General features: G+C 49.7%; 1 protein-coding gene across 3 annotated transcripts in view; it reads left to right on the forward strand.

Annotated features, from left to right (window-relative positions):
- Gsn (gelsolin) overlaps window positions 1-23,751 on the forward strand; it is a 54,993-nt gene that overhangs the window by 14,604 nt on the left and 16,638 nt on the right. The window contains exons 1-4 of one of the 3 annotated variants that reach the window (XM_051185299.1): window positions 13,074-13,242; window positions 14,586-14,790; window positions 15,322-15,476; window positions 21,653-21,814. In XM_051185299.1, the coding sequence (XP_051041256.1) occupies window positions 13,111-13,242; window positions 14,586-14,790; window positions 15,322-15,476; window positions 21,653-21,814 (654 nt within the window). In that variant the 5' untranslated portion in view covers window positions 13,074-13,110. Of the gene's footprint in view, window positions 1-13,073; window positions 13,243-13,302; window positions 13,364-14,585; window positions 14,791-15,321; window positions 15,477-21,652; window positions 21,815-23,751 lie in introns of those variants that run through there. The other 2 variants (XM_051185300.1, XM_051185302.1) reach the window with 2 other exon arrangements.

The following is a 23,751-nucleotide window of genomic DNA, read 5'->3' on the forward strand; positions in this document are numbered from 1 at the left end:
CAAATAGACACACAGACATACACACACATACACACAGACAGACATACAGACATACACACAGACATACAGACAGACACACAGACATACACACACATACACACAGACACACAAACATACACACAGACATACACACAGACACACAGACATACACACACATACACACAGACAGACACACAAATAGACACACAGACATACACACACATACATACAGACACAGACACACAGACTCAGATACACAGACATACACACAGACACACAAACACACAGATACATACACATACACACACAGTCACACATATAGGCAGACACACAGACATAAACACAGGCACACAATCATATACACAAAGGCACACAGACATACATACAGACATACAGACATACATAGACACACATAGTCATACATACATATACATAGACACAGACATAGACCAACAGACAGACACATAGATATACACCCACAGGCAGGCAGGCAGGCAGGCAGGCACATATGCACACATGCGCGTGTGCGTGTGCGCGCACACACACACACACACACACACACACACACACAGAGGAATATCCTACCTATCTGTCTCTGTTCTTTGCTCTTGTCAGGTTCTGTTCCCACTGTCCAGCTAGGCTGACTTGAGTCAGACCACTGCAGCCCTGGACTCTAGGAGTAAGAGAGCCTGCCCTAGTCCCTCTCAGCTTTGTGTTCTGCATCCATGAAGCAGGGCTTGGGTGGTGAGTGACAGTGAACTGGGAAGGAAGGGCTGTAGCATATGCATGTACATGGTATGGCTAAGGAGCCTTTCCTGTAAGGTTAAAAGCTCTGCCCAGGTCACAAGCTGTCCCGTGGGGAATCTTCTTTGTAACTTTGCCATCTGAACCAGAAACACGATGGTCCCAGCAGTGCTCACAGGGGTCACTGGGAGGATTTTGTCGGGCAGGGTTGGAAATGCCTATTGCACTGGTATTTGGCCCAGGCCAGGCATGGGGGCTGGTTAGGACTTGTTCTACTCTTCATCCATTGCACTTAGCCCTCAGGGTGGCTAGGTCCTCAAAAATCCTAGATAACAATAACAACAGCAACAGTATTTAATTTGAAATGTGCCACAGGGGCTGTGGATGTGGCTTAGACAATAGAGTACCTGCCTGGGATTGGTTCCCAGCACTGAAATAATGATTAAAAAAAAAAACAACGATAAAATACAATTCCTAAGTTGATTGGGGCAGGACACAATGAAATAGGTATTTGAGAGGCTAGGGTGCCACAGACAGACCAAGAGCATCCTGGCTAAAGGTCCCAAGGGCACACACCAACCTCCCTAGTTTGCACTTTGGGAAACTGAGTCCCAGACAGAAGCAATGGAAGGAAGAGGCAGAAAAAGAGCTTAGGCCCAGGTCTGGTACCCCACAAGGCAGGTGAGGCTCTTTGCTCAAATCCTCTGTCTTCCTGAAGAAGTGGCTAACTTTCAGGGAGAAGAGCTGTCTGTGCTGTGATGCCTGTGGACTTGGGCCTGGCATAGCTATTCCAGGCCAAGCCACAGGGTCCTATTTATAGGCCCTTGTGATTAGCCTGGCCTATGTCAAGAGGCCTTATCCCTTCTTCTCTGTCCAGCCATGGCTGAGGAAGAAGCCTTAGGGGGAATGGTGAGTAGCAGGGAATTGAGGGGCTCTCTGAAGCCTTTTCAGGCAAGGCCACAATTTAGCTACCAGTTAGGCTCCTTGCGTGTTTTGATGCCCTTTTCTGGCCTACATGCTTTTGGTGCAGAGACATACACAGGCAGAAAACCTGTAAACATAAAAGTAAATAAGTCTTAAAAAATAAGAATAAAAATTAAGATGTATTTATTTTTATTCTATATGTTTTGCCTACACCTCTTCAGCACTATATGCGTGCCTGGTGCTAAAGAGGCCGGAAGAGGGCTTTGGATCCCCTGCAACTGGAGTTATGGATGTTTGTGAGCTGCCATTTAGTGCTGGGAGCTGAACCGAGGTGATCTGCAAGAGCAGCCAGTGCTCTTAACCACTGCACTATCTCCCCAGCACATGTGAGTGCTTTTTTAAAGGAGCAAGGGAGAGAGTAACAGGTGCACACATCTGTACACACACTTGCAGACACACAAACACACGCACACATACCTGCACACACACACTTGTATACACATCTGCACACATACCTGCAGACACACACACCTGTACACACACACATATGTCTGCACATAGACACACACATCTGTATACACATATATACACACATCTGCACATACACACATCTGCATACACATCTGTATACACACATACACACTTCTTGTTGTGATGCCTGCTACACATGGAGTTTCCATGTACAGAAGGTTTTATTTGCAGGTAAGGGCACTGGGGCTCTTTTATAGTGCACTGGACACGTTAGTGGCTGAGACAGTCAGGTTTGGGGAGCCCTGGCCTCCCACACTGCCCTGACCTTTCTCTCTCTCCTCCTCCCAGCCCACTGGGCCTATCCTGTTCCCAAGATCTAGGGAGCTCCGTGTTAGGGATTGTTTTTCTTAAGAAGTTCCTTCTGTGGTGCCACAGGATGACTCAGAGCTCTGAGTCACAGCTGATGGCAGGGGGAGGCCCACCCTGGGAGGGAGGCACAGGGAAAGGAGAGAAGAAAACAAAAACAGGAAAGGGCCCAGTTAGTCCCAGCTGTCCTGATCATCCAGACCCAACGGGCCACCTCGCCTGCTTAGCCTCAGTTTCCCCACCTATGGTTTTGCCATTGGTAGCTGATCCTTAGAATTGAGTTTCTGGACCCCACCCAAATCTACACATTCCAAGGCTTGGGCTGGGCTTGGGAGTTGGTACTGTTTCCAAGTTCTCCCAATGGTTATGCTTGCCTGCCTCTGTGTGTGGAGATGTTCACAGCCACCATCTGCTATCAGTGGCTCCAGGCCACTCTCAGCTGGGCTTCAGGTAGTTGGAGGGAGACTTTGCATTTACTCCAAGTGTCACGGTAGCTCCTGGTCCCCAGCTAAACACAAGGGCTTCTGTTCACGCAACAGTCCTGAAATATAATTCACATAGTTGGTTAAATTTATATAGAGTTTCTATATATAATCCCCCATTTTCATGAACTCTGATTCTTATTGAATGTGGGGTTATATAACCATCTCCACACTCAAGTTTAAGAGACTTTTCTTTCCCTCCCTCTCTTCCTTCTTTTTTTTTTTTTTTTTTTTTTTTTTTTGAGACAGCATCCCTATGTAGCCCTGGCTTCCCAGAAACCTGCTCTGTAGACCAGGCTGGCCTTGAACTCGTAGAACTCTACCTGCCTCTGTTTCCTGAGTGCTGGGGTTAATGGCATGCACCACCACATCTGGCAAGAACATTTTCACTATTCTAGAAAGATCCCTTGTATTGCCTGCTTGCAGTCTCTCCTCTGCTGCCCACAGCTAATCAGTAATCAGGGTCTGTATCTACCCACCCCCCATCAGCATCTATGTCTAGCCTCCCCTTTTGAGCATCTGTGTCTAGCCCCTCTTTCATCCTGCTCTGAGCCTAGGATTCCTTCTATGAGAAGGGATCAGCGCACTCTCTTTGCAGTCTGCTAGATTTCTCCAGCATGCAGTGCCTCATGCACAGCAGATAAAGGGTGTGTGGGCCTTGGTGCTTGGCACATAGACTCAGGCAGCATTTCAAAGCACTATCCTAGTATGTCAAGTGCTGGGATGCACACCAGTATGTTATGTACTTTAATGTTACTGTCCTAACATTCTGGAGCTGAAGAAGGAGGCAAGGCACCAACGGGACAAGTTGCTTTGGCAAGATTACATGATGACAGAGGCTGGGGAGGGTGTCCTTAAATATGACATCGTATTGCCCTGCACCTTAGGCTGTGAGTATCCCCGAGGTGAGGATCATCATTTATTGGTCCAAAACAAGGATATGGCATGTATTTCCAAGGGCTGAAACTTGGTCAAGTGGATATAGACAGCAGTGCATAGCGGAGTGTATCAGTGAGTGATCCATGACAAAAGGCAGGAGCACCGTAAATAAAGCTACAGAGTGGTCCCTAAGCACAAGGTCTGAGGAACACAGGCCTGATGTGTGATGTAGTCACATGGTGTATATGTGACAGTGGGTGTGGTACAGCATATAAGAGCACTGACGTGGTCCAAAGACCTTGGTACTTGAGCTCTGGCAGTTATGGTTCCTAGGCCCCGTGGATTCCAACACGTAGGACTTGGGGCCTAGCAAGCAGTCAGGAGCCTTTTCCTTTTTCTACCTCACAAAGGCCTGCCTGTTTCCTCCCTCTTCTGGATGCCAAAGAGTAGGCATGTTCCAGAGGAGTACTGGGGCTGCAAATACGCTCGCTATCCCTTTAGCTCAGACAGGGGTCAAGGCATGGGGCCAAGCCCATGGTTCAGGAAGAGCCTGCCAGGCCCCCAGCTCCCCCTCTCTCCAAGCCAGATCGCCCCCTCAAGCACTGGCTGGGACCAGCACCAGTAATTTTCCTCTCCCCGTTCTCCTTCTTCTTGGCTTCCTGGCTGCTTTGCTGGCTTCAGAGAGACTGCCTCCAGGCCTTTGGGGAGAGAGAGCTACATCACTTTGGGGGCCTGGGAGTAGATTGCTAACAGCTGCTGGGACGGGGGGGGGGGGCGGTGTCGAGGAGGAGGCTGCTGGTTGTAGGCAACAGTTTCTTGAGCCCTCTCAGTATAATTTTATTCTGTTTCTTTTGAACAGGAGTGGCAGGATCAAGGCCACATAGCTAGTCCCCAGGGTTCCTGGGGCAGGGAGCTGAAGTCATACAGAGACTAGGTTAGATGGCAGAGGATGTCCGGGTGGTCTCTGAGCTATGATACTTAGGGCACATGGGCCAGAGCTTAGAGGGCCAAGCCTTAGAGTTCTGTCTGTACTAGGGTCATGGAGGGGGTCTAGAGCAGTGGTAGCCACAGACCTACTGAACATGAGCTCTTATGAGTTCTTCCTCTCTGCTCCTTGCTAGCCCCTGGCCTTCATCTCTCCTTTGAAGTTTTTCTGGAATTTTTAAAATTTAATAGTAGATGTATGGCTTTTCTATGAGCAATGACAGTGAAGTTTAGAGTGGCTAAGTTTCTTGTCACACTCAGTTTGTGAATGTTGAGGTCTGTGTTCTTTTGAGTGGACAGAGGAGCAAGTTCATAGGGGAAAGAGATTCTCCAGGTAACATAGGAAGGCTGGCTCTTCAAGTGTAGGCCAAAGCCCTTCCCAAGACAGTCACCTTCCCTTGGACTAGCCACCACCCTGTCTCTGGCCTTGGTTGGAACCACCCAGCTGTCCTTTGCTTTGAATGTGAAAACTAAATAGAGGTCAAGGGAGGGTATGGAGCAAGTGAGCTGCGGATGCTTAAAGACTGAGGTGAAGGGCTATCGTTGGACACCAGGGATGCTAGGGACCATCTGAGTAGCACACTCAGAGTCAGAGGCCTTTGTCCTGCCAGACATTCAGCAGGGTAGCAATGTCACTCTGCTTTACAGAAAATAAAATTGGATCATTGTAGAAAAGGACCACTTGCCCTGTCCCCTGAGCTCCTTCACATCCCTCCCTGAACATGGCCTATCATCTCCTACCTCTTCCCCACGCCTGCCCCTTTGTCCTCTCTGGGACCTCTGCCTTCAGGCTGCCATGGGGCATTTAGGCCATCAGCTCATGCAGTGGCCAGAGCCCAACACAGAGGAAACTGTGGGGGTGATTAGCTGCAGAGAGTATGGGATTAGAAGGGCTTCATATGGAGCCTTTAGCAGGACACCATCTGGCCCAGTCACTGTATCCTGTGAAGGTTGGCCTGGGGAACCCAGCTGTTGGATCCTGGTGAAGAATGAACTTGGCCAGATTCAGTGCTCACCTTTTCTTTTTCTGTATCTGAGTCCCAAGGCCTGAACAATCCTGGAGAAGAGCTGGGCACTCTTGCTACATGAGTCCCTTTGACTGCATCCCTATTGGATAGCCCATTGTCTCTCAGAAAGAGGCCAGCAGATGCTTCCAAGTTGTTTTTATTGTGGCAAGGTAGACATAACATGAGACTTAGCATCGAAGACATTTTAAACACACGGTCCCGTGGTGATAAGTACATCGTATGTCATCACTCCACTTCCCCAGAACTGTCCATTTTGCAGAACTGTTAATCCCAAAGATGTGAGGAGAAAGACGACTGGTCCAAATCATCATTGCCAAATTAATTAAAGCAAGCAATTAATTGATGCAAGCTTTTTTTATTCATGTACATGAGCTGCCTCTCCCTAAAATCAGGGTTCAAGAGATCAGCACTGGACATAAGGAAGATAAAGTTTTTATAGCCTAGGGCATGGAGGATTTGGAGGGCAAAAGTTGGCAGAGTTACATGAGCAGAACATAAGCATAACAAGTTAGTCATAAGACCTCCTGAAACAAGGACATGAGTGTAAGGTGGTCCTAACAAGGTAGCCATAACTACAGGTAGTCATAGCAACCTTTTGAAACAAAGGTAGGGTTGCAAGATGGCTAGAACTTTTTGAAACAAAGATACGGTTGCAGTTTCCTAGAACAAGCAGTACAGAACCATTTGTAGGTAAGGTTACATGTGGGGCATAGCCTAATCCTTGAGAAACAGAGATTTAATCATAAACCTGAAGGAACCTAGTTTGCCTTTACTATAAGATGGCTTTAACACCCAAGATGGAGGCAGGTTAGCTCATCAGACTGAAGCTCTGCCCTCTTGGGACAATAGCTTCACCTTTCCAGACCCCTTACAACCATTACTTCACTGTATATTCCTATAAATCTGATTTGTCTCAGAAATTGGTAGAGATGGACTCACAGTATTTACTGTTTTGTGACTGGCATAGTGTCCTTGAGGTTCACCCTGGTAGCAGGGTACAATCTTTTTAAAGGTTCCTGCCTCTCTGTATGAGTATTTGCTGACTGTGTACTTGTTCCTTAATAAACAGCTGTCTTGCTTCCATGTTTTAACTGTTGTGGACAGTGCTGCTATGATCATGGGAATACAGATGTCTCAGTAATTTTGAACATTTATTTTATGAAAACCCTGTCTGTCTGTCTGTCTGTCTGTCTGTCTGTCTGTCTGTCTGTCTCTCTCTGCCTCTGTCTCTCACAAACACACACACACACACACACACACACACACACTTCACACACTTTATTGTTTGCTTTGAGATCCGGTCTTGCTACCTAGCCCTGGGTGAGCTGAAACTGATTATGCAAATCCGGCTTCAAAGTTGCTTCTGTCTCCGGCTTTACAGGTACACACCATCATACTTGGCAGGGAAGTCCCTTTGGCCTCTAATTTACACACAAGAAAATTAGACTCAGAGAGATGGAAACTTACCCAAGCAACTGACCCAGCAAAAATCAAAGCTTTTTCTTTACAGACATCACCTGTATCAGGCCACACTGAGCCTCAGTGTGCTTCACCCACTTACAATTCTTTTTATTGTTTGGTTTTTCGAGACAGGGTTTCTCTGTAGCTTTGGAGCCTGTCCTGGAACTCGCAGACCAGGCTGGTCTTGAACTCAAAGAGATCCTCCTGCCTCTGCCTTCTGAGTGCTGGGATTAAAGGCATGCATGCACTACCACTGCCTGGCTACAGTTCTTTAAGGTTTACTCTTTTTCACTTTTAAGTGGTCTCTCTCTCTCTCTCTCTCTCTCTCTCTCTCTCTCTCTCTCTCTCTGTTAATATTGTCAGTGCAGGTAACTACAGAAGGCATCAAATTCTCTGGGACAGGAGTTACAGGTGGTTGTGAGCCATTGATGTGGGTGCTGCAAACCAAACTGAGGTCCTCTGCAGGTTTAACAGCTGTTCCTTATTAAATTCTTACAACCTTCATGGGAACAGACGAGAAACCTGAGGCTCTGAGCACCAAGGTGACTTGCTCAGAGCCACTCAGCTAGTTAGGGGGTAGATCATAATCCCTCCGTTTTGCTAGTGGGAACCCAAATCCAACTCCAGCAGCATCTCTGGTCCCTTCCTGCTCTGGCTGGGGCACTCCAGACCCTGCCTCTGTTGCACCCCACCCAGGTTTCCAGCCCATCCTGTCCCAAGTCACCAAGCTTGTGCTTGGGCCCCTTCACCCTGTTGTTGATCTGTGTTTGTGTCTGGGCTTCTCAGGGGCTCCTACATAACTTGGGGGTGGTGAGGGGCTGAGACTCAGTTCTTTGCATTCCCAAACTTCCAGGGCTAGAGCGTCTGCCTCAGGGCAAGAGAGACCAATCGCTCCAAGTGAGTCCTGGTGGAAGAGGTCTGGACTTTACACATGGCCAAATCCTGTTGCTTCCAGGGCAGAGCCAGGAGGTGGTAGGGCCAGCCTCTTCCTCTGAATGTCCTCACAACACTAGGTGGGGCTGGCCCTGGGAGCTGGGAGAGGGTCAGTGGCTGCAGTCCCTGGGATAGATTCAACCAAGCCCCACTGGCCATCTTCCCAATAGCTGTCCACACCCACAATAGACTTGGACAGGTCAGAGGCCCAGCTGGCCATGTCCATGAGAATCAGGCCTTGGTTCTGATCTGGTTGCCCACAGACCTGAGTTCTAAGTCTAGGCTGTGGACATCACCTTCTTCTGCTTGGGTATTACTGACCCTATTTATAAATGAGTGCCTGGAGGCCCCGGAAGGGAAATAATCCACTCCAGATTGCACAGTCCAACCCCAGCCCGAGACCCATTTGAAATTTGTAGTCTTACTACTGCTGCAGGCTGCTTTCATTTGGTAGGTATGGATGTGCTGGGTTCAGGCCTCTGAGGGAAGATAGCAGGCCATCCAGGGACCCTTTGGGAGATGCTGTGTATCAGGCCTTGGAGTCTCCTGCTATTCCAGGAGCCTGGCATTTTAAACTCCATTCCATTTTAAAAAGGAGGAAACTGAGGCATTGATTACATTCAAGTCCACAGGGCTTGCCAGAACTTGTGTGGGCCCTATTTGGTGTCACTGGGTTTCATAATAGCTTTCTCTGTTTACTGATCATGTCCCTCCAGGCAAAATCCTAGGCCAGAAGGGTGGGGGCTCCCCGGGGAGCAGAGCACAGCAGTGGGCCAAAAGCAAACAAACTCTGGGAGAAAGAGGGAACTCTTCCAGTGCCTGGGAGATCAAGAGCTACAATATCTGGGGTGAGGGAACAGAACAGGGAGGTGCCTTCCCAGCCCGCCAAGGCCTTTTTGTACACTGTAGCCAAGGGTGAGGGTGAAAAATCTCATCCGGTAGCCACCCTAGGCAGCCCACAGAGATCTGGAGAGTGACTAAGTTAGTCAGAGAGAGAAGAATGGGTCAAGAGATGGTTATGGGCTTCAGCCACAAGGAGGGAGGGTCCACAGAGGGACATGAGCTGTGTGACACAGTCCTGGGGCAGATACTGAGAGGGTGGGTTCCTGGTGTGTAGGGGGCACTGGGCAGGACTCATAAACAGCCAAGATGGGCGATCAAGGGAGTCCCAAGGCACAGCAAAGAGCAGGGACTAGGACATGAGCATATCAGACAAACTGATGATAAGCAGGGTTCGTTCAAGTCAGAGTAAGCATCCCAGACCCAAGTTTGAAATGGAGGTACCACAGTCTTTCTCCACCCAGTGGCCATGGTCTGAGATCTTCTCAGACATGTGGTTGTCCTGGGTAATGATATCAAACATCTGGAGGGTTCAAGGGCTTTTCTGGAACCTCCTCTTACCCCGGCCTAGGAGATGCGCTGGTGCCAGCTGCTCTAGAGACTTCTGCCTGCCTGGCTGGCATGGGCTTGGACTGGTTTAGCCACAGCAACCCTTTTCCTGCACAGGGTTGCTGCTCCCTGCCCAGGTGAGGTGGGGCCAGGTCTTCTGCTCCCAGACAGAACTGGAGCCCAGGAGCCCCATTAAGGGTTTGAACCTCAGCAATGCCTCCTTCCACGAGTGGACTGAGTCTCAGTTTCTCTATCATCGGTGTGTCTTCCTTTCTTTTGCACTCTGTACCCACTTGCTCCCCTGAAGTCAGGAACAGAGGGAGCCGGGGTCACCCCATCATAGTCTCCACTGCCTGTGCTCTACAGTGAGGGGCTTCGGGGCCTTGCAGAGCAGCAGCAAGGCTTGATTCCTCGCTGGATCCCGAGGTGAGGTGAAAGCTGTTATTGATTTCAGAGCCTCCCTCTCTCATCAGGGGTCCTAGGTGGTCTGATTCAGAAGGACCTGTTAAGGTGATCTGGTCCAGTGTTCTCATTTTGCAGATGGAACCTTGAAGCTCAGAAGGTTCTGAGCAGGATGGTGCAGCCAGGACCTGGGAATGCTGGGCCTTAGAGTCAGAGAGGCAAGGCCTTGCCTTCTACACAGATACTGAGACCCAGAGAGGGACTGTAAGTTGTCCCCAGTCATCCAGGAAGTCTGTGGCAGAGCCTTCCCTAACACTGGGGCACCCACCTTTCACCTTCACTTGAACTCAAGCCTCTTCCAGGCAGGGAACAGAATAAAGTTACTCCTTCCAGTCTCCATTCACTGATGCCTTGGAGTGAGAGTTTCTAGGCTTCAGGGACCCAGAAGGCAGAGGCTGGGCCTTGGTCACTGTGGCTCAAACTCCATAGCCACATGGCCAGCAAAGCTACACCACCTCTGTGATCATTAACCTGGGGCCAGGGACTGTGGGCTGGTGGTCACTGACCCCAGGGGTCGAGGCCAAGCTATAATGGCCCTCTGTTAATCACCAACTGGGCAAACTGGGGCCACAGGGCTCCCGAGGGGGCTGCTTAGCCAGCTCAGCTGCTGGCTTAGGTTCCTTGTCATTTCCCAAGTCGGCTAAGGAGCAAGTAACCCTTTGCACATGTTTCTAGAACATTCTTTCTAGATTACAGTTCATAAACAAATAAACAAAACCAGTGACTCTGTTGGATATACTCTTGGCACATTTTAGATCTTATGCTTTAAGCTCTTTTGTATTGAGTGTCCCAGTAAGTAGTTTGTTGGCACACACACTTATCTCACTGAAGTATATAGTTCTGTGGTTTTTCAGTGGTATGAACTGGTTGTATGATCATCATGGTGGTGTAGACTTAAAAAATGTCCATCATCCTGAAAGGTTCCTGTGCCAATCACAGTGGTTTGAGCATTCCCTCCAGCCTTGGGCAGCCTTGTCAGTGTCCAGAGTGAAACCTCTCTCTTCATCACTTCCAAGATTCATAGGGCTTTAACTATTTGACATTTACTGAGTTTGCAAGGGTTTGTGCCTCAACTACACCCTTATAGAAAGAAGAAAATAGCTGCTCTATAGCCATCATTGTGAAATTTGCTTCTTGCACCTGGAGGTCTCTCCATGCCTACTGAGTGCCTACTATGTGCCACCAGGCACAATTGGCACTAACTCATACCCTGCCCCTCAGCTGCATTGTGGTTCATTGTGTGCCAGCTCCATCACTTACTTCCCCAGGATATTTTGGGTCCTTTCCAATTCTTTTCAAACAATGCTTCAATGAATATCCTTGTCTATTGCAAGCAATTCTGTAGGGGATGTTGTATTGTGCACTTCAAATATGCACAATCAATTGTCCATTTATTTATTTATTTATTCATTTATTTATTTGGTTTTTCTGAGACAAGTTTCTCTGTGTTACAGTCCTAGCTGTCCTACAACTCACTTTGTAGACCAGGCTGGCCTTGAGCTCACTGAGATCTGCCTGTCTCTACCTTCCAAGAGCTGGGATTAAAGGCATGTGCCACCACCACCCAGCTAAGAATGTTTATTTGAGTAGTGTGGATTTTAATCAACTCTGAGTTGAGTCCAGGGCAGCCCACTACAGGCTCCACAGGCCTGAGGGCTTCCTAGACCATGGAGCCCAGAGAACTCAAGGCTTCTATAGGACCTGATAAAATCCGGAGTTTTTAGGAGTGCACAAAGGCCTTGGGGAACCCACCTTCCTTTCCAGTTTCACCCCACCCCCCACCTCTACCCCTTGTTATTCACTGTGCATGGCCTGTCTTTTGCTCATACACTGTTCCTTCCGGGATGCTGTTCAGTCCCAGCTGCCCTCTCTGTCCCTTTAGGCTTCCCCTACATCCCCTTAAGTGGGAAGAAATTGGGGTGGGAGAGGGCGAAGTTCAGTCCTATGGGATAAGAAATCATTCACTTCAGGCTCCAAACGGAGCTGGGGTGAGTGAGTGTTATCACCCGCAGACCAGGCTATCTGAAAAGGCCTGAGCTAATCCTCTGCAACCTTTATGCTGAGTAGGAGACTGAGGCACAGTATGCAGGAGTCCAGCCTAGATCCCCAACTTCCTGATGAGCAGAGGAGTGGGGAAGGGCTCAAATCCTGGCTCTCCAGGAGGAGAGGAGAGAGGGCTTGTAATAGAAAATCAAGGTTACAGAAGGAAATGGAGGTGTCATCAGCTAAGAGGGGTAGATAAAAGTGTCACCCCCAGCAGAAGCAAGTGCATCCAGTCAACAGGCAACAACTTTGTACAATGAAGTGACTAAGAGTTGCAAAAACAAACAAATAAACAAACCAAAAAAACTTTTAAAAAACAAAAATGTTCTTGAAAGAACAAAGAAACACCATTTTGAGAAAAGTGGAACCAGGCGTTAAGAGTTCTACTCCTCTGCTTGTAGCCCAGATGTTCAGACCCAGACAGTGGGTTGATAGTACTGTATTAGCTGTCCTTTCAATGGGTTTAAGCCAAACCTGAACTATTCTGCTCGGTTTCCCCCTCAGTAAAATGGACTCTCTTTAGAGTGTTTACTCTGAAAAGGATGCTCCAATGATCTTTTGAGTAGAAGGTGCCACAATCGGTTAGATCGTGCAAGGTGTTTTTTTTGCTGTTTGCTATTTTGTTTTGTTTGTGTAGTTTTTGCTGGACCTGCTCATTGCATCAACAAGAGGGGCTTGCATGGGTCACAGAAAAAACAGGTCTCACGAGTTAGCGCCTGCTGTATGTTAGACCACATGCCTGATCTCCCGCTTCGAAACTAGGGTCCAAGGGGCGACCGCACCCGTTCGGGTCGGTGTGAGAACCCAGATGTCTCCGAGATCCAGGGCAGATCCCCGCCTCCCCCGCGGGCCACAAGGCCCTCCCTGCGGGGCGGTCCCCAGCTGGGGCGGGATGGGGCAGCTCGCTACTTAAAGGTTGGGGCGACCGCGGGGCCGCGGCCGCAGCCTGGGTCCTCACCGTCGCCATGGCTCCGTACCTCTCGCTGCTCTGCGCGCTGATCCTGGCACTGTGCGCACCGTCGCCATCCCGTGCTGCCACCAGGTTGCAGGGCGAGGCCGGAGTGAGGGCGCCCCCAGGTCGGGTGTCTGGGGCGCGGGTGAGTGCCCTGGGGTCACTGCAGCTCCCCGAGTAATTCTCTATTGTAAGTTCTTGCAGATACAGCGCTAGGAAAAGGGGAGTAATTCAGGTGTAGAATGGAAAAACTGTTTTGTTGCTTTGTAAGTATGTCTTGCTGCTTCGGGGCTCCTGGGGGCGAGGGTGGGGGCCCCGGGCCAAGGCTGTTTCCCTCCCCGCAGGCTAACCTCATCTTGGCAGGGTCTTTCCTTCACTACTCATTCAGATCCCACCTTCTTTACTATGTCTAATTGTCCTCTCTGCCCTATGTCTCTCCGTGATGGTCCTCTTCTCAGTCAGATTCCTCACTTGATGTCTGTGCCCCCCACTCCCACCCGTCCCGCCGTTTCCCCCATGAATACCTATAGACGTGACTGTTGTCCTCTCTTCCCCTCCCCTCCCCCACCCCTTCACCTCTTGTTTCCCCTTCATGTCCTCTATTCTCCTCAAGCAGTCTGACTTCTCCGTCTGTCCTAACTTCTCCCGCCCGATTTTTGTTCCTAGCAAACCTCCCTCTGGCTGAGGTGACCTGCTGACTTCCATCCTTAGGCGCCAACCTAACCTTCTGTCCCATCCCCCCCCCCCCAAGAGCATGCCTGACAGCCTTTCCCACCCTTATCTCCTTCTTCTAACAGGTTCCTGCAGACTTCAGGCTCCATCTTTCCCCTTTTTCCAAGATGTGGGAATGGGTGGGTTCTGGGGTGGGGCAGGAGGGAGGAGGCAGAGAGCGCAGGAGGCCACTTGGGCCCACTAAGCCAATCCTTTCTTGGGGTATGACAGAAGATGGAAGGCCCTGGGGTGATCCTCTCTCTTCCAAAGAGCAAAAGCAAACAGGCCACACAATTTGGGGTCAGGCCCCCTTCTTCCTTTTGGATTCTTGGTTTTCCCATTTGCAGAGTAGGGGCAGAAAGAAGGTGCCAGAAGAAGGCAAGCAGAGTCTCTGGGGACCAGGAGAGGTGCCACTGCCATCTGGGAGAGTCTACCCACACACGGGTGCTCTTGGAGCCCAGGGACATCCCTCTGTGTTTTCCCCCATCAGGGTCCCAGAAAGACAGCCTCCCTGCGCCTTAGCAATTGGCAACCTAAAGGGAGGGGAGCTCTCTGCCTCCTCCCTAACAATAAACACTGAGAAGTAAGAGACTGCTGCGGGCCAGAGCTAAGGATTAGGGCACACTTAACTCCCAGAAAGGGGCTGACTCTCCACCATGGGCGACAGGAGGCTCAAGTGAGATCCTCCTGGTGCTAGAACCTGCCCTCCCTCATGCCTGGGATCTCTCCCTGCTGAGACCTGCTCCCCTGCTCAGGCTGGACTCTGTCTCTCTGCAGCCCAGCACCATGGTGGTGGAGCATCCTGAATTCCTCAAGGCAGGGAAGGAGCCTGGCCTGCAGATCTGGCGTGTGGAGAAGTTTGACCTGGTACCTGTGCCCCCCAACCTCTATGGAGACTTCTTCACAGGCGATGCATATGTCATCCTAAAGACAGTGCAGTTGAGGAATGGGAATCTACAGTATGACCTCCACTATTGGCTGGGTGAGTGAGTGCTCCTGCTCAGCCCCACCACACCTCTGAGCCCCCAAAGCATGGATGTACCTGGACTTTGAACTGAGTGTTGTGTATGTCAGGCTTTGGTTAGTGGTTACATGCCACTATACCCTACAGCCAGCCTGGCCAGGTTCAGATCCCAGCTCTGCCCCCTGACCTGTGGTCTGCCTCTCACAACTCACTAGTGTTTTTTATAGTGTGAACATGCTTATAGGCAAGCTACCTCACAAGATGTAAAACAAGTTATTCTAGGTGACATGGGGACGCTGGATACCCCTGCACTTCCTTGGCTGAGCTCCAATCACTCCCTCCTTTTCTCTTCACAGTGTCTATCGTTGGCTCTCATCTGTTTGTTTTAGGGTTACCCCATTATACAGATGGAGTAACTGAGACTCTTGGAATGCAGAAAGGGACTTTCTCAATTTCTACAGTCAGGGCAGAGTAGAGCCGTTGGCTCTGGATGCCCCCTTCCCAAAGGGCTGAGACTATCTAGTCTTATGCTACCCTGATGTTCCCTAGGCAACGAGTGCAGCCAGGACGAGAGTGGGGCTGCCGCCATCTTTACTGTGCAGCTGGATGACTATCTGAATGGCCGGGCTGTGCAGCACCGTGAGGTCCAGGGCTTTGAGTCATCCACCTTCCTCGGCTACTTCAAGTCTGGACTGAAGTACAAGGTGGGTTGGTGTTGACTTTATTTGGCTGGCCAGGGCTCGCAGTCTGCCAGCCCTGGCCAGCCTTGTGGAGTGGTGGACACACAGGCCAAGTGTTAGGCTCTGGAGTCTCAGCTGTGGGTTTGAACCATGGCCTCTCTTCCCAGTGTGGAGGCCTTGGACAAACCAAACTCCCTCTCTGACCTTTGTTTCCCTGCCTTACAATCCTCGCCACGTTTCCTGCCCACGTCACAGGGAGCCCATGGGTGGCCTCCTCACAGCCCCCTGAGGGGCTTGTGCCAAGTCCCAGCCCCGCACCTGTTAGGGCTTTTCTGAAAGGGCCTTACGGTAGGTATTTGAGTCTCCTTTATTCACACTGCCCCACTTTCCCCTTGAACTTGGACTTTTACATGCCTGTACCAGTTTGTTCCTAAGCTTCTGGCCAGACAGGAGCAAAGCCAAGCTGGAACCCTGGAAACTATACCCCAATATGCTGTGCAACCTCCTGCAGCCCCTGACACCCAGAACCTGCCTTGCCTCTCTGGTTGCTGGAGAGCCAGTTGTACCTGCCCTACAGTCCCAGGGAGAGGGTTTGGTGCAGAGGTAGTTAGGAAATGTCCCTCAGCTTGGTTCCTGGAAGGATTTAAGCTCAGTTCTTTTTGTTTAGGGTAGAGAGGGGATTATAAATTATATGAACCAGATGAGTCTAGATCTCTCATTTTATGGGGACGAGGGCAACTAAAGTACAGAAAGGTTGAAAAGCTGGACCAGGAGGGCCACACAGTGAGTTAACTGGAGCTAAGACCAGAGCCCAGACTTCCTATCAATGTCCCAGTATTGTTTCCACTAAACCAACCTGTCTCCCACGACTGGGTTCTAGGCAGGACATGTGCCCTACCCATGCCTCTACCACTCTCTGCTCTCAGAGTCGTCTTTGTTGATGCAGAAGTGTCTGTCTCACTCCCAGATGAGGGACAGGGATTGAGTGATGGAAGAGTATCTGAGAGACTTAGATAACAAGGGAGGGTGTGTCCTGGACCAGCAGCTCCGGATGGGTGGGACTGGGCTGGCTTTCCTGGCATGTACCCAGCCCCGTTTTCTGGGTTACTGTGGCTGAGCTCCTGCTCAGCCCTCCTCCTGCCATCCCCAGGGTCCTCGAAATCCCAAGGAAAGAGAGGTAGGAAGCTGAGTCCTGTTGCAGAAGGACCAGCATAGCCTCTCGGTTGTCATTCACTCAGCAGACAGCTTCAAGCTCTGCTAGAGAGTAAGTCCACAGCCAGGCTGAGCCTCAGGAGGCCTTGTCTAAATAATAAAGGGGAGGAAGGAGAGAAGAAAGGCAGGCCTGTGTCAGCACCCACTGTGGCTGTCACGATGCAGGTGTGGTACTGGAAACTTGTGTGACCTTGTTTTATCCTGGAAGGTATCCCCAGGAGAAGATCTGAGGCTCAGGAGGGTCACATGACAAGTGGTGGAAGCCCAGCCTGGGCTCCCCTCAGTCTGTCAGGCTCTGCACCGAACACTGGGTTCCAGGGTGGGGTGGGGGGCAGATGGCTTCCTTTCTAAGGACTTGGGAGGACTGGCAGTCTTCAGAGACTTAATGTAGGAGGGAAGAGAGGGGACACAGTTGTCCGTCTGCCTCAGTTACCTGTTGTTTTGGGAAAAGCTGAGCAGATATAAATGTGATAAGTTGTCATGAACACAAGGGCAGATTGCCAGGCCAGAGGACATTGCAGAGCAGGCTATGGGTGACCCAGGTTTGGAGCCATACGTACAATATAGTGAGGCTTTTCTATTGGATCATATCTCGTTCTCACCATTGCTGGGAGGGTGGTGGTTGTATTCCCATTTTATGGATGAGAAAACTGAGGTTCTGTGGAATGGACCTATAAGCTAGTAGAGTGTTCTTCCATCTCTTGCCGTGGACTTTGCTATGCCTTTTACTAAGTTTATTTCGTGCCATGAGGCAGTTGCTGGTGCTGGCTGCATTTTATAAATGAGGAAAATGAAGGGCAGAGTGAAGCTTCCTGCCCAAGGTCGCACAGCTGTGAGTGATTGAATGAGATTCTGACTGAAGTGTGAAGAGTCTAGCACAGCCGAGAGCTCATCCAGAGTGGATGTTTCCAGAGTCCCTGACCTTCCATCTTAACTCTATGGGGCTAATCCCCTGATACCTCACTAGCCTCTCCTGTATCAAACGATTTTCTGGAATGTTCTTGACCATGCTCTAAGGAACACTTGAGAGGCAGATCCCAATCAGGGCTCAGATTTGAGGCTTCATTCACGAAAGAAACTGATGCCTGGAGGACGTGAGTCCTAAAGCCTGTCCTGTTTACCGCCTCCTGCAGGCCCTCAGGCCGCCCCCGCACTTGGCAGCCCCAGACCAAGGTCCTCAGCCTCCCTGCCTCATCTATTATAGATGCCGAGGAGCCAGGATTGTTACACAAGACTTGTTTCTCTGAAAGCCTCCAGGAGCTACTTCTGCCCTGGATCAGAGAAGGGCCAGAGAGGGGACAGAGCTGCCGGGAAGAGCTGGCCTTATTGTTCTGTCACCCCAATCATTCCGGCCCCTTTGATGCTCATCTTCCTGCCCGCCTCCCTGCTTTCATCTTCACCCACTATCCCTGGGACCGGACGCCCCCTTCAAGGGCTGAGTTATTTTAAGTCACTTGCTTAAAGAGAATCTGGCCTGGGAGCCTGGACCACTGGGAGCTGGGAACCAGACATCTGCTGTGCCTTGTCCTAGGAAAGGGCTGTAGGTAGTGGATGGGTAGGGCCAGCCTCAGCAAGAAGGTTTTTAGTTGTTTATTTTTTTTATAGACATTTTAGTGTCGTGTCCCCCCTCACCCCGCTTTTCACTGGCTGAATAAGGCAAGCTTAACATAGACTAGAAGCAGCTCTCAGAGGAGCAGCTCTCAGAGGGACTGTCCTGGGACCCCATCCCGGAAGGCACAAACCAGTGGCATTGGGTTACTTTGGTTCTTTTCACAAACCTGTCTGCGAACCTCGTGTCTTTATTCGGAAAATGGCTCTTTAAGCAGCTTACCATGTGGGATTTTGTTAGAAGAATTTGATGCTATTCTTTTGACACCCAAAGATTAGATGAATGGCAATAATCAATCCTTTAAAAACAGTAATAGAAAAATTCTAAGAATTTCCATCCTTTCCTTTGTATATCCACTGGTGTCTTCTGAGAACTTGCTTTATTTAGTTTGTGTGTTTGTGGGTGTATGTGGGTGTATATGTATGTGTGTGCAGTTATGTATGTATGTGGGGGGGTGTATGTGTGTTTACATGTGTATATGTGTGTGTGTGAGTATATGTGTATATGTGTGTAAGTATATATATATGTGTGTGTGTGTGTGTGTGTGAGTGTGTGTGTGTGTGTGCAAGTGTGTGTATCTTTCCAAGTGTCATTTCCTGGGTCAGCGACTGTGACTAGAGTGCATCAGGGTACTCAGGCCCACAAGCATGAGAAACCAGATGTTCTTTCATTTTAAAACTGTAAAGAAAGAGAAGCTGTGTTTGGCAGCACAGAGCTGTAATCCCAGCTACTTGGGAAACCGAGGCAGGAGAATTTCAAGTTCAGTGCCAACATGGGTAATTTATCAATGTTTTCTCAAAGTAAGAAGTAAAAAAAAAGGCCAAGATGCAGCCTGGTGGTAGAGTGTTTGCCTAACATGCAGGTAGGTGTGTGTGTGGGGTGGGTGGGTGGGGACTGATAAGGAGAATTCCTGATGACAGAGATTTATGGCACAAAGCAACCCTCTTTTCTTTCAAAGAGTTTTTTTTTTTGGGGGGGGTTGTTTGTTTTTTGTTTTTTCCAGACAAGGTTTTTCTGTGTAGCCCTGGCTGTCCTGGAAGCCATTCTGTAGACCAGGCTGTCCCAGAACTCAGAGTGACCCACCTGCCACTGCCTCCCGAGTGCTGGAAATAAAGGTGTGTGCCACCACTGCTCAGCCAAAGAGTTATTTTTTTAAAACAGCCGAACAAAAGGCATGCTCGAACAAGTAAATATATTTCCGAGTGTACAAAGCAAGCAGGCAGTCTCTCTTGTTCCCACACTTCCTTGTGTCTGAGGAGCCAGTAAAACAGGTCCTTTTGGTACCCACTTATTTGGAAAAGCTTGGATCCCCGTTCCTGTTATCCAGCTGAGTGAAGTCCTGGGCCCACAGACTTTCAGGGCTGATGGGCAGTGAGGCTGCTTCCTAGAAGGCTGAACATGAGGCTGAAAACCAGCTGTGCAGCCAGCTGGAGGGGGAGCCCAGATGCATGCTTAGTCCCGCTTTACTGCCATGCCTTGCCCAAGAATTGATGCAGTGACTGTCCTACCTTAGAGGCGTGTGAGTCCTGCATGGACAGCTAGTGCCCAGTCTCACTCTTGCTCAGTCATGGTGTCCTGGGTTTCTGTGGGTGACTGTGGAGTGAGCACAGAGTGATAGAGAATATTGCCCAAGTGTCTGCCCCACCTGGTACCTCCTCTAGCCCCCACTCACAGTCTTGGATCTCAGTCATCATGGCCACCTTGGGCCCCCTCAGACCTTAGATTTATTCTTTCTATGATGGGAAAAGTTTCTGGCCTGATAGTGACTTGTGGACTTCCAACGTCACGAGTGGAAACTATGGATATGGCCCTGCTGCACAGTGAGGTCATTCATACCTAGTGGCATCCATACCTCTGCCAGAGTGCTCTTGGGAGTGTGAGAGCACTCAGTGAGTCAGTCAGAGCCCAGCATTTTGAATAGGACTTACATCCATACCAAGAAGGGACACCAGAGGGCGCTCCAGCCCAAGCAACGGGAATCTGCATGTACTAGATGTGTGACCCTTGAGACCTTGGCTCTAAAAAGACCTGATGTTGGGTTTGTAGATTCGGACACACTGCGTTTTGATTATGGCTCTGCCATTCATCTCACTGTGAGAGCTTGGGAAAGTCTCTTCATGTGTGGGTTCTGCTGTCCTCACCGATGAGATCCGTGTGACATGTGTGGCATAGTGGGTGTGATTACACCTCCATAGCATTTACTGTTACTGTGCATAACAGAATTCTAGTTTGAAGTGGCTGCCTCTATCAAGTTTGTATGTCTAGTGTCAGGCCTAGCACTGCAGCGAGGTGGGCAGGCAGGGTTGTGGCTGGGGCGGTCTAAGGACCTATAGAAGCCTTTGAGCTTCCACCCGTATGGTATGTACAATAGGAAGAAGTCCTTTAGCAGGTGGTAAGCCTAGACTGTGCCACAGGCTTGCTGAGCACACTTTTCTGGGCTTTTGGTTAGGCTGAGCAAAATGAGTGTACAGTTGAGAGCTGGTGAGTTCCTGGAGCTGGAGAAATCACAGCCAGTTTCTTTTGGCTTCCTACTGAACCAAGGGCATACGGCAGCTGTGGCAGGGAAGCCCGTGGGCAATTTCCTTAAGAATTTGGTGGTGGCTGAAGGGTGGAGGGGAGGCTTGAGACTGAGAGGGAAAGAGATTATCCAAAGTCATCCGGCGCTGTGGTGGACGGCTGTCTCTTCCCACTGCCTGCCTCTGAAGGCCCAAGTGGACTCAACACCACAGGAGGGAAGAGATGGATGATGTGGGCTAGGGAAGTCCAGGAGGGGCTTCGGAGAGCCTGGGCGGGTGGGGAACACGGAGATGAGTGGGTTAGCACTTGGCAACGTGTGCTTTTCAGAACAGGTACTGGAGCAGGGGGTGAGAAGGGGCAAAGTGGTGAACTAGGGAGGGGCTGTGTGAAACAGAAGGCAAACAGGTGTGTTTCCCATAGGAGCCTTTGCGTGTTCATCATGTGCACTTGCGAAAGGCAGGGTCAGTGAGTAAGGAGCGTTCCTGTTTTTATCATGGATCCTTTTCCTTGAAGATAGCTTGAGCAGGTTGCCACAGAGTGCCCTTTGGGGAATGCTAGTTTTGAGAGAGCTATGTTTGCAGTCTTTGATGCAGGGAAGCAGCTCCAGGGATCCTTTGGGTGAAGTGTAAGATTCAGTGGGATGCAGTATGTAGGGTATCTAATACTTACTATGTGGTCTTGGGCAAATGTTATTTTCTGAACCTCAGGAAAGAATGCCTCAGTATGAGACATAGTCACAGTCAAAGTCCTGGGTTAGCTGAGCATCTGTGGGCCATAATCCCCTCCTCAGTTCTGTGTCACCTCTGGATCTATGTCATTGGACCTTTTCCCCTGGACTAACACTGTCCCCTTGATCTGACAGAAAGGAGGCGTGGCATCTGGATTCAAGCATGTGGTACCCAATGAGGTGGTGGTACAGAGGCTCTTCCAGGTCAAAGGACGCCGTGTAGTCCGTGCCACTGAGGTGCCTGTGTCCTGGGATAGCTTCAACAATGGTGACTGCTTCATTCTGGACCTGGGAAACGTGAGTCTTGCCTGCCCTTTTCCAGAGCCACTGTGGCAAACTTGGTGAGCTCTGGGGAAGGGGAAGTACTCATGAATGGCTACGTGAACACTCAAGGGACACATCACAGGGTCCAGAAGGCCGGGAGTCAGGCAGACTGACCCAGTATGGATGAGTCTGGTACTCTTAGGTTCCCATGGATGAACCCAAGCATGTCATGTGTGTATGCATAGATCTCAGGGCGTCCCCATCATTTACCCAATGTTTTTGATATGCAAATTCCCTGATATCTCTCGACACACACAGCCATATACCTTTTAAAATACAGACACTCATTTCTAAGCACATGGCAGTTATGGGCAGAAGCTGTAGGCTCTTACTAACACTGTGGTGAGTGCCCAGACAGACATGCAGACTTGGACCCATAGTGTGTCCACATATGCGTCATTGGTTGCATATGTTCCTGGTATGTGACAGTGTGTGGTGCACATTCCCAGGCCCACTAACTGGTGAATGGGTGATGCTTCCTACATACTTGACTCATAGCTCCATATGAGCACAAACCTGCAAATGGTCATAGCCAGACATTACACCCCAAAACTTCTGTACATTGTACCTGTGGTATAATGTCCTATCTTGATTTAGCAGAGGCTTTTAAAAAATGTCTTAATATTTTTTTATGCGTAACGTTTTTTTGTCTGCATGTATGTCTGTGTATTGCATGTGTGTGTGCCTGGTGTCTAGAGAGGCCAGAAGAGGGAGTTGGATCCTTTGCAACTGGAATTGCAGATGGCTGTGAGCTGCCATGTGGGTCCTGGGGTTCGAACCCACTGCTGAGCCATCTCTTCAGCCTCAGTGTAGTTTTTTGTTGAAGTAAGATGGCATGGCATGTTGTAATCCTGACTGCTGTTCTATGCATTTTATCCAGTGAATGTACCGTTCAACTCCCATCTAACTGTAGATCCCTGGAAGGCATGGAATTTTCCCTCCTAGTCCCTAATGCCTGAGGGCAGCCCTCATCTGGAACTCTCTTGACACAATAGGCTCATGTTGCACTTTTCTGAAATTATGTGCAAGGGACCTTCCTCTTTTGTGTTGAATTCCTTTCAGCCTTATGTTTCTGAGACGCCTCCATGTTGTTGCCTTTCTGTATAGCTCGCTCGCTCCTTGCTTAGTGAAGGTCAACTCCTTAGGTACTCTGTTGCTTTATTACCGCATTGTCATGTGTACTTGGGTGGTTTCTGGTTTGGGCGTCTCTGAACATTCTAGTACAGGTCTTTTCAGGCGTGTACTTGCAGTTTGGTGGGTATGTGGCTTAGAATAGGATTGCTGGCCCACTAGGTGTTCTAGTTGGCTTTCTGTTGCTGTTGTTTCAGCTTACACTTCCATGTCATAGTCCACCATTGAGGGAATCAGGGCTGGGACTCAAGCAAGAACTGCAGTAGAGCCCATGGAGGAGTGCTGCTCCCCATAGTGAGCAGGGGCCTCCCCCATCAATCACCAATCAAAACAGTCACTCACTGACATGGCCACAGGCCAGTCTGATTTTGGCATTCCTCAGCTGAGGTCCCCTCTTCCCAGGTGACTCTAGGTTGTGTCAAGTTGACAATAAAAACTAACTAGCACACAGGCAGGGTGTAGGTCCTGGATGTTGTGGGAGCTGTAAACAGTGCCTGCAATTTTGCTTCCCACCAGCAGGGGTCTCTATAGCAGACGCTTGGTTTAGACGCACAGGCTGCTTTACAAAATGGCCAGTGTCGACAGGCAAATGGCCCTGTGCAAAAAAGTTGAGAGACAAAGGTGACCTGTGCTGCAGCAGGAAAGACTGAACCTACATGAAAAATGTTAATTCTAACACAGCCACAGTGGGCCATCAAACTTTAACATGAACTTCAGAGGAGCAAATTATATGCAACCCACAGCAGCCAGCAATCCTGGAATGCAAAGATCACTCCATT

Source organism: Phodopus roborovskii, unplaced genomic scaffold (genome assembly GCF_943737965.1).
Source record: "Phodopus roborovskii unplaced genomic scaffold, PHOROB, whole genome shotgun sequence".
Taxonomy (NCBI): Eukaryota; Metazoa; Chordata; class Mammalia; order Rodentia; family Cricetidae; genus Phodopus; species Phodopus roborovskii.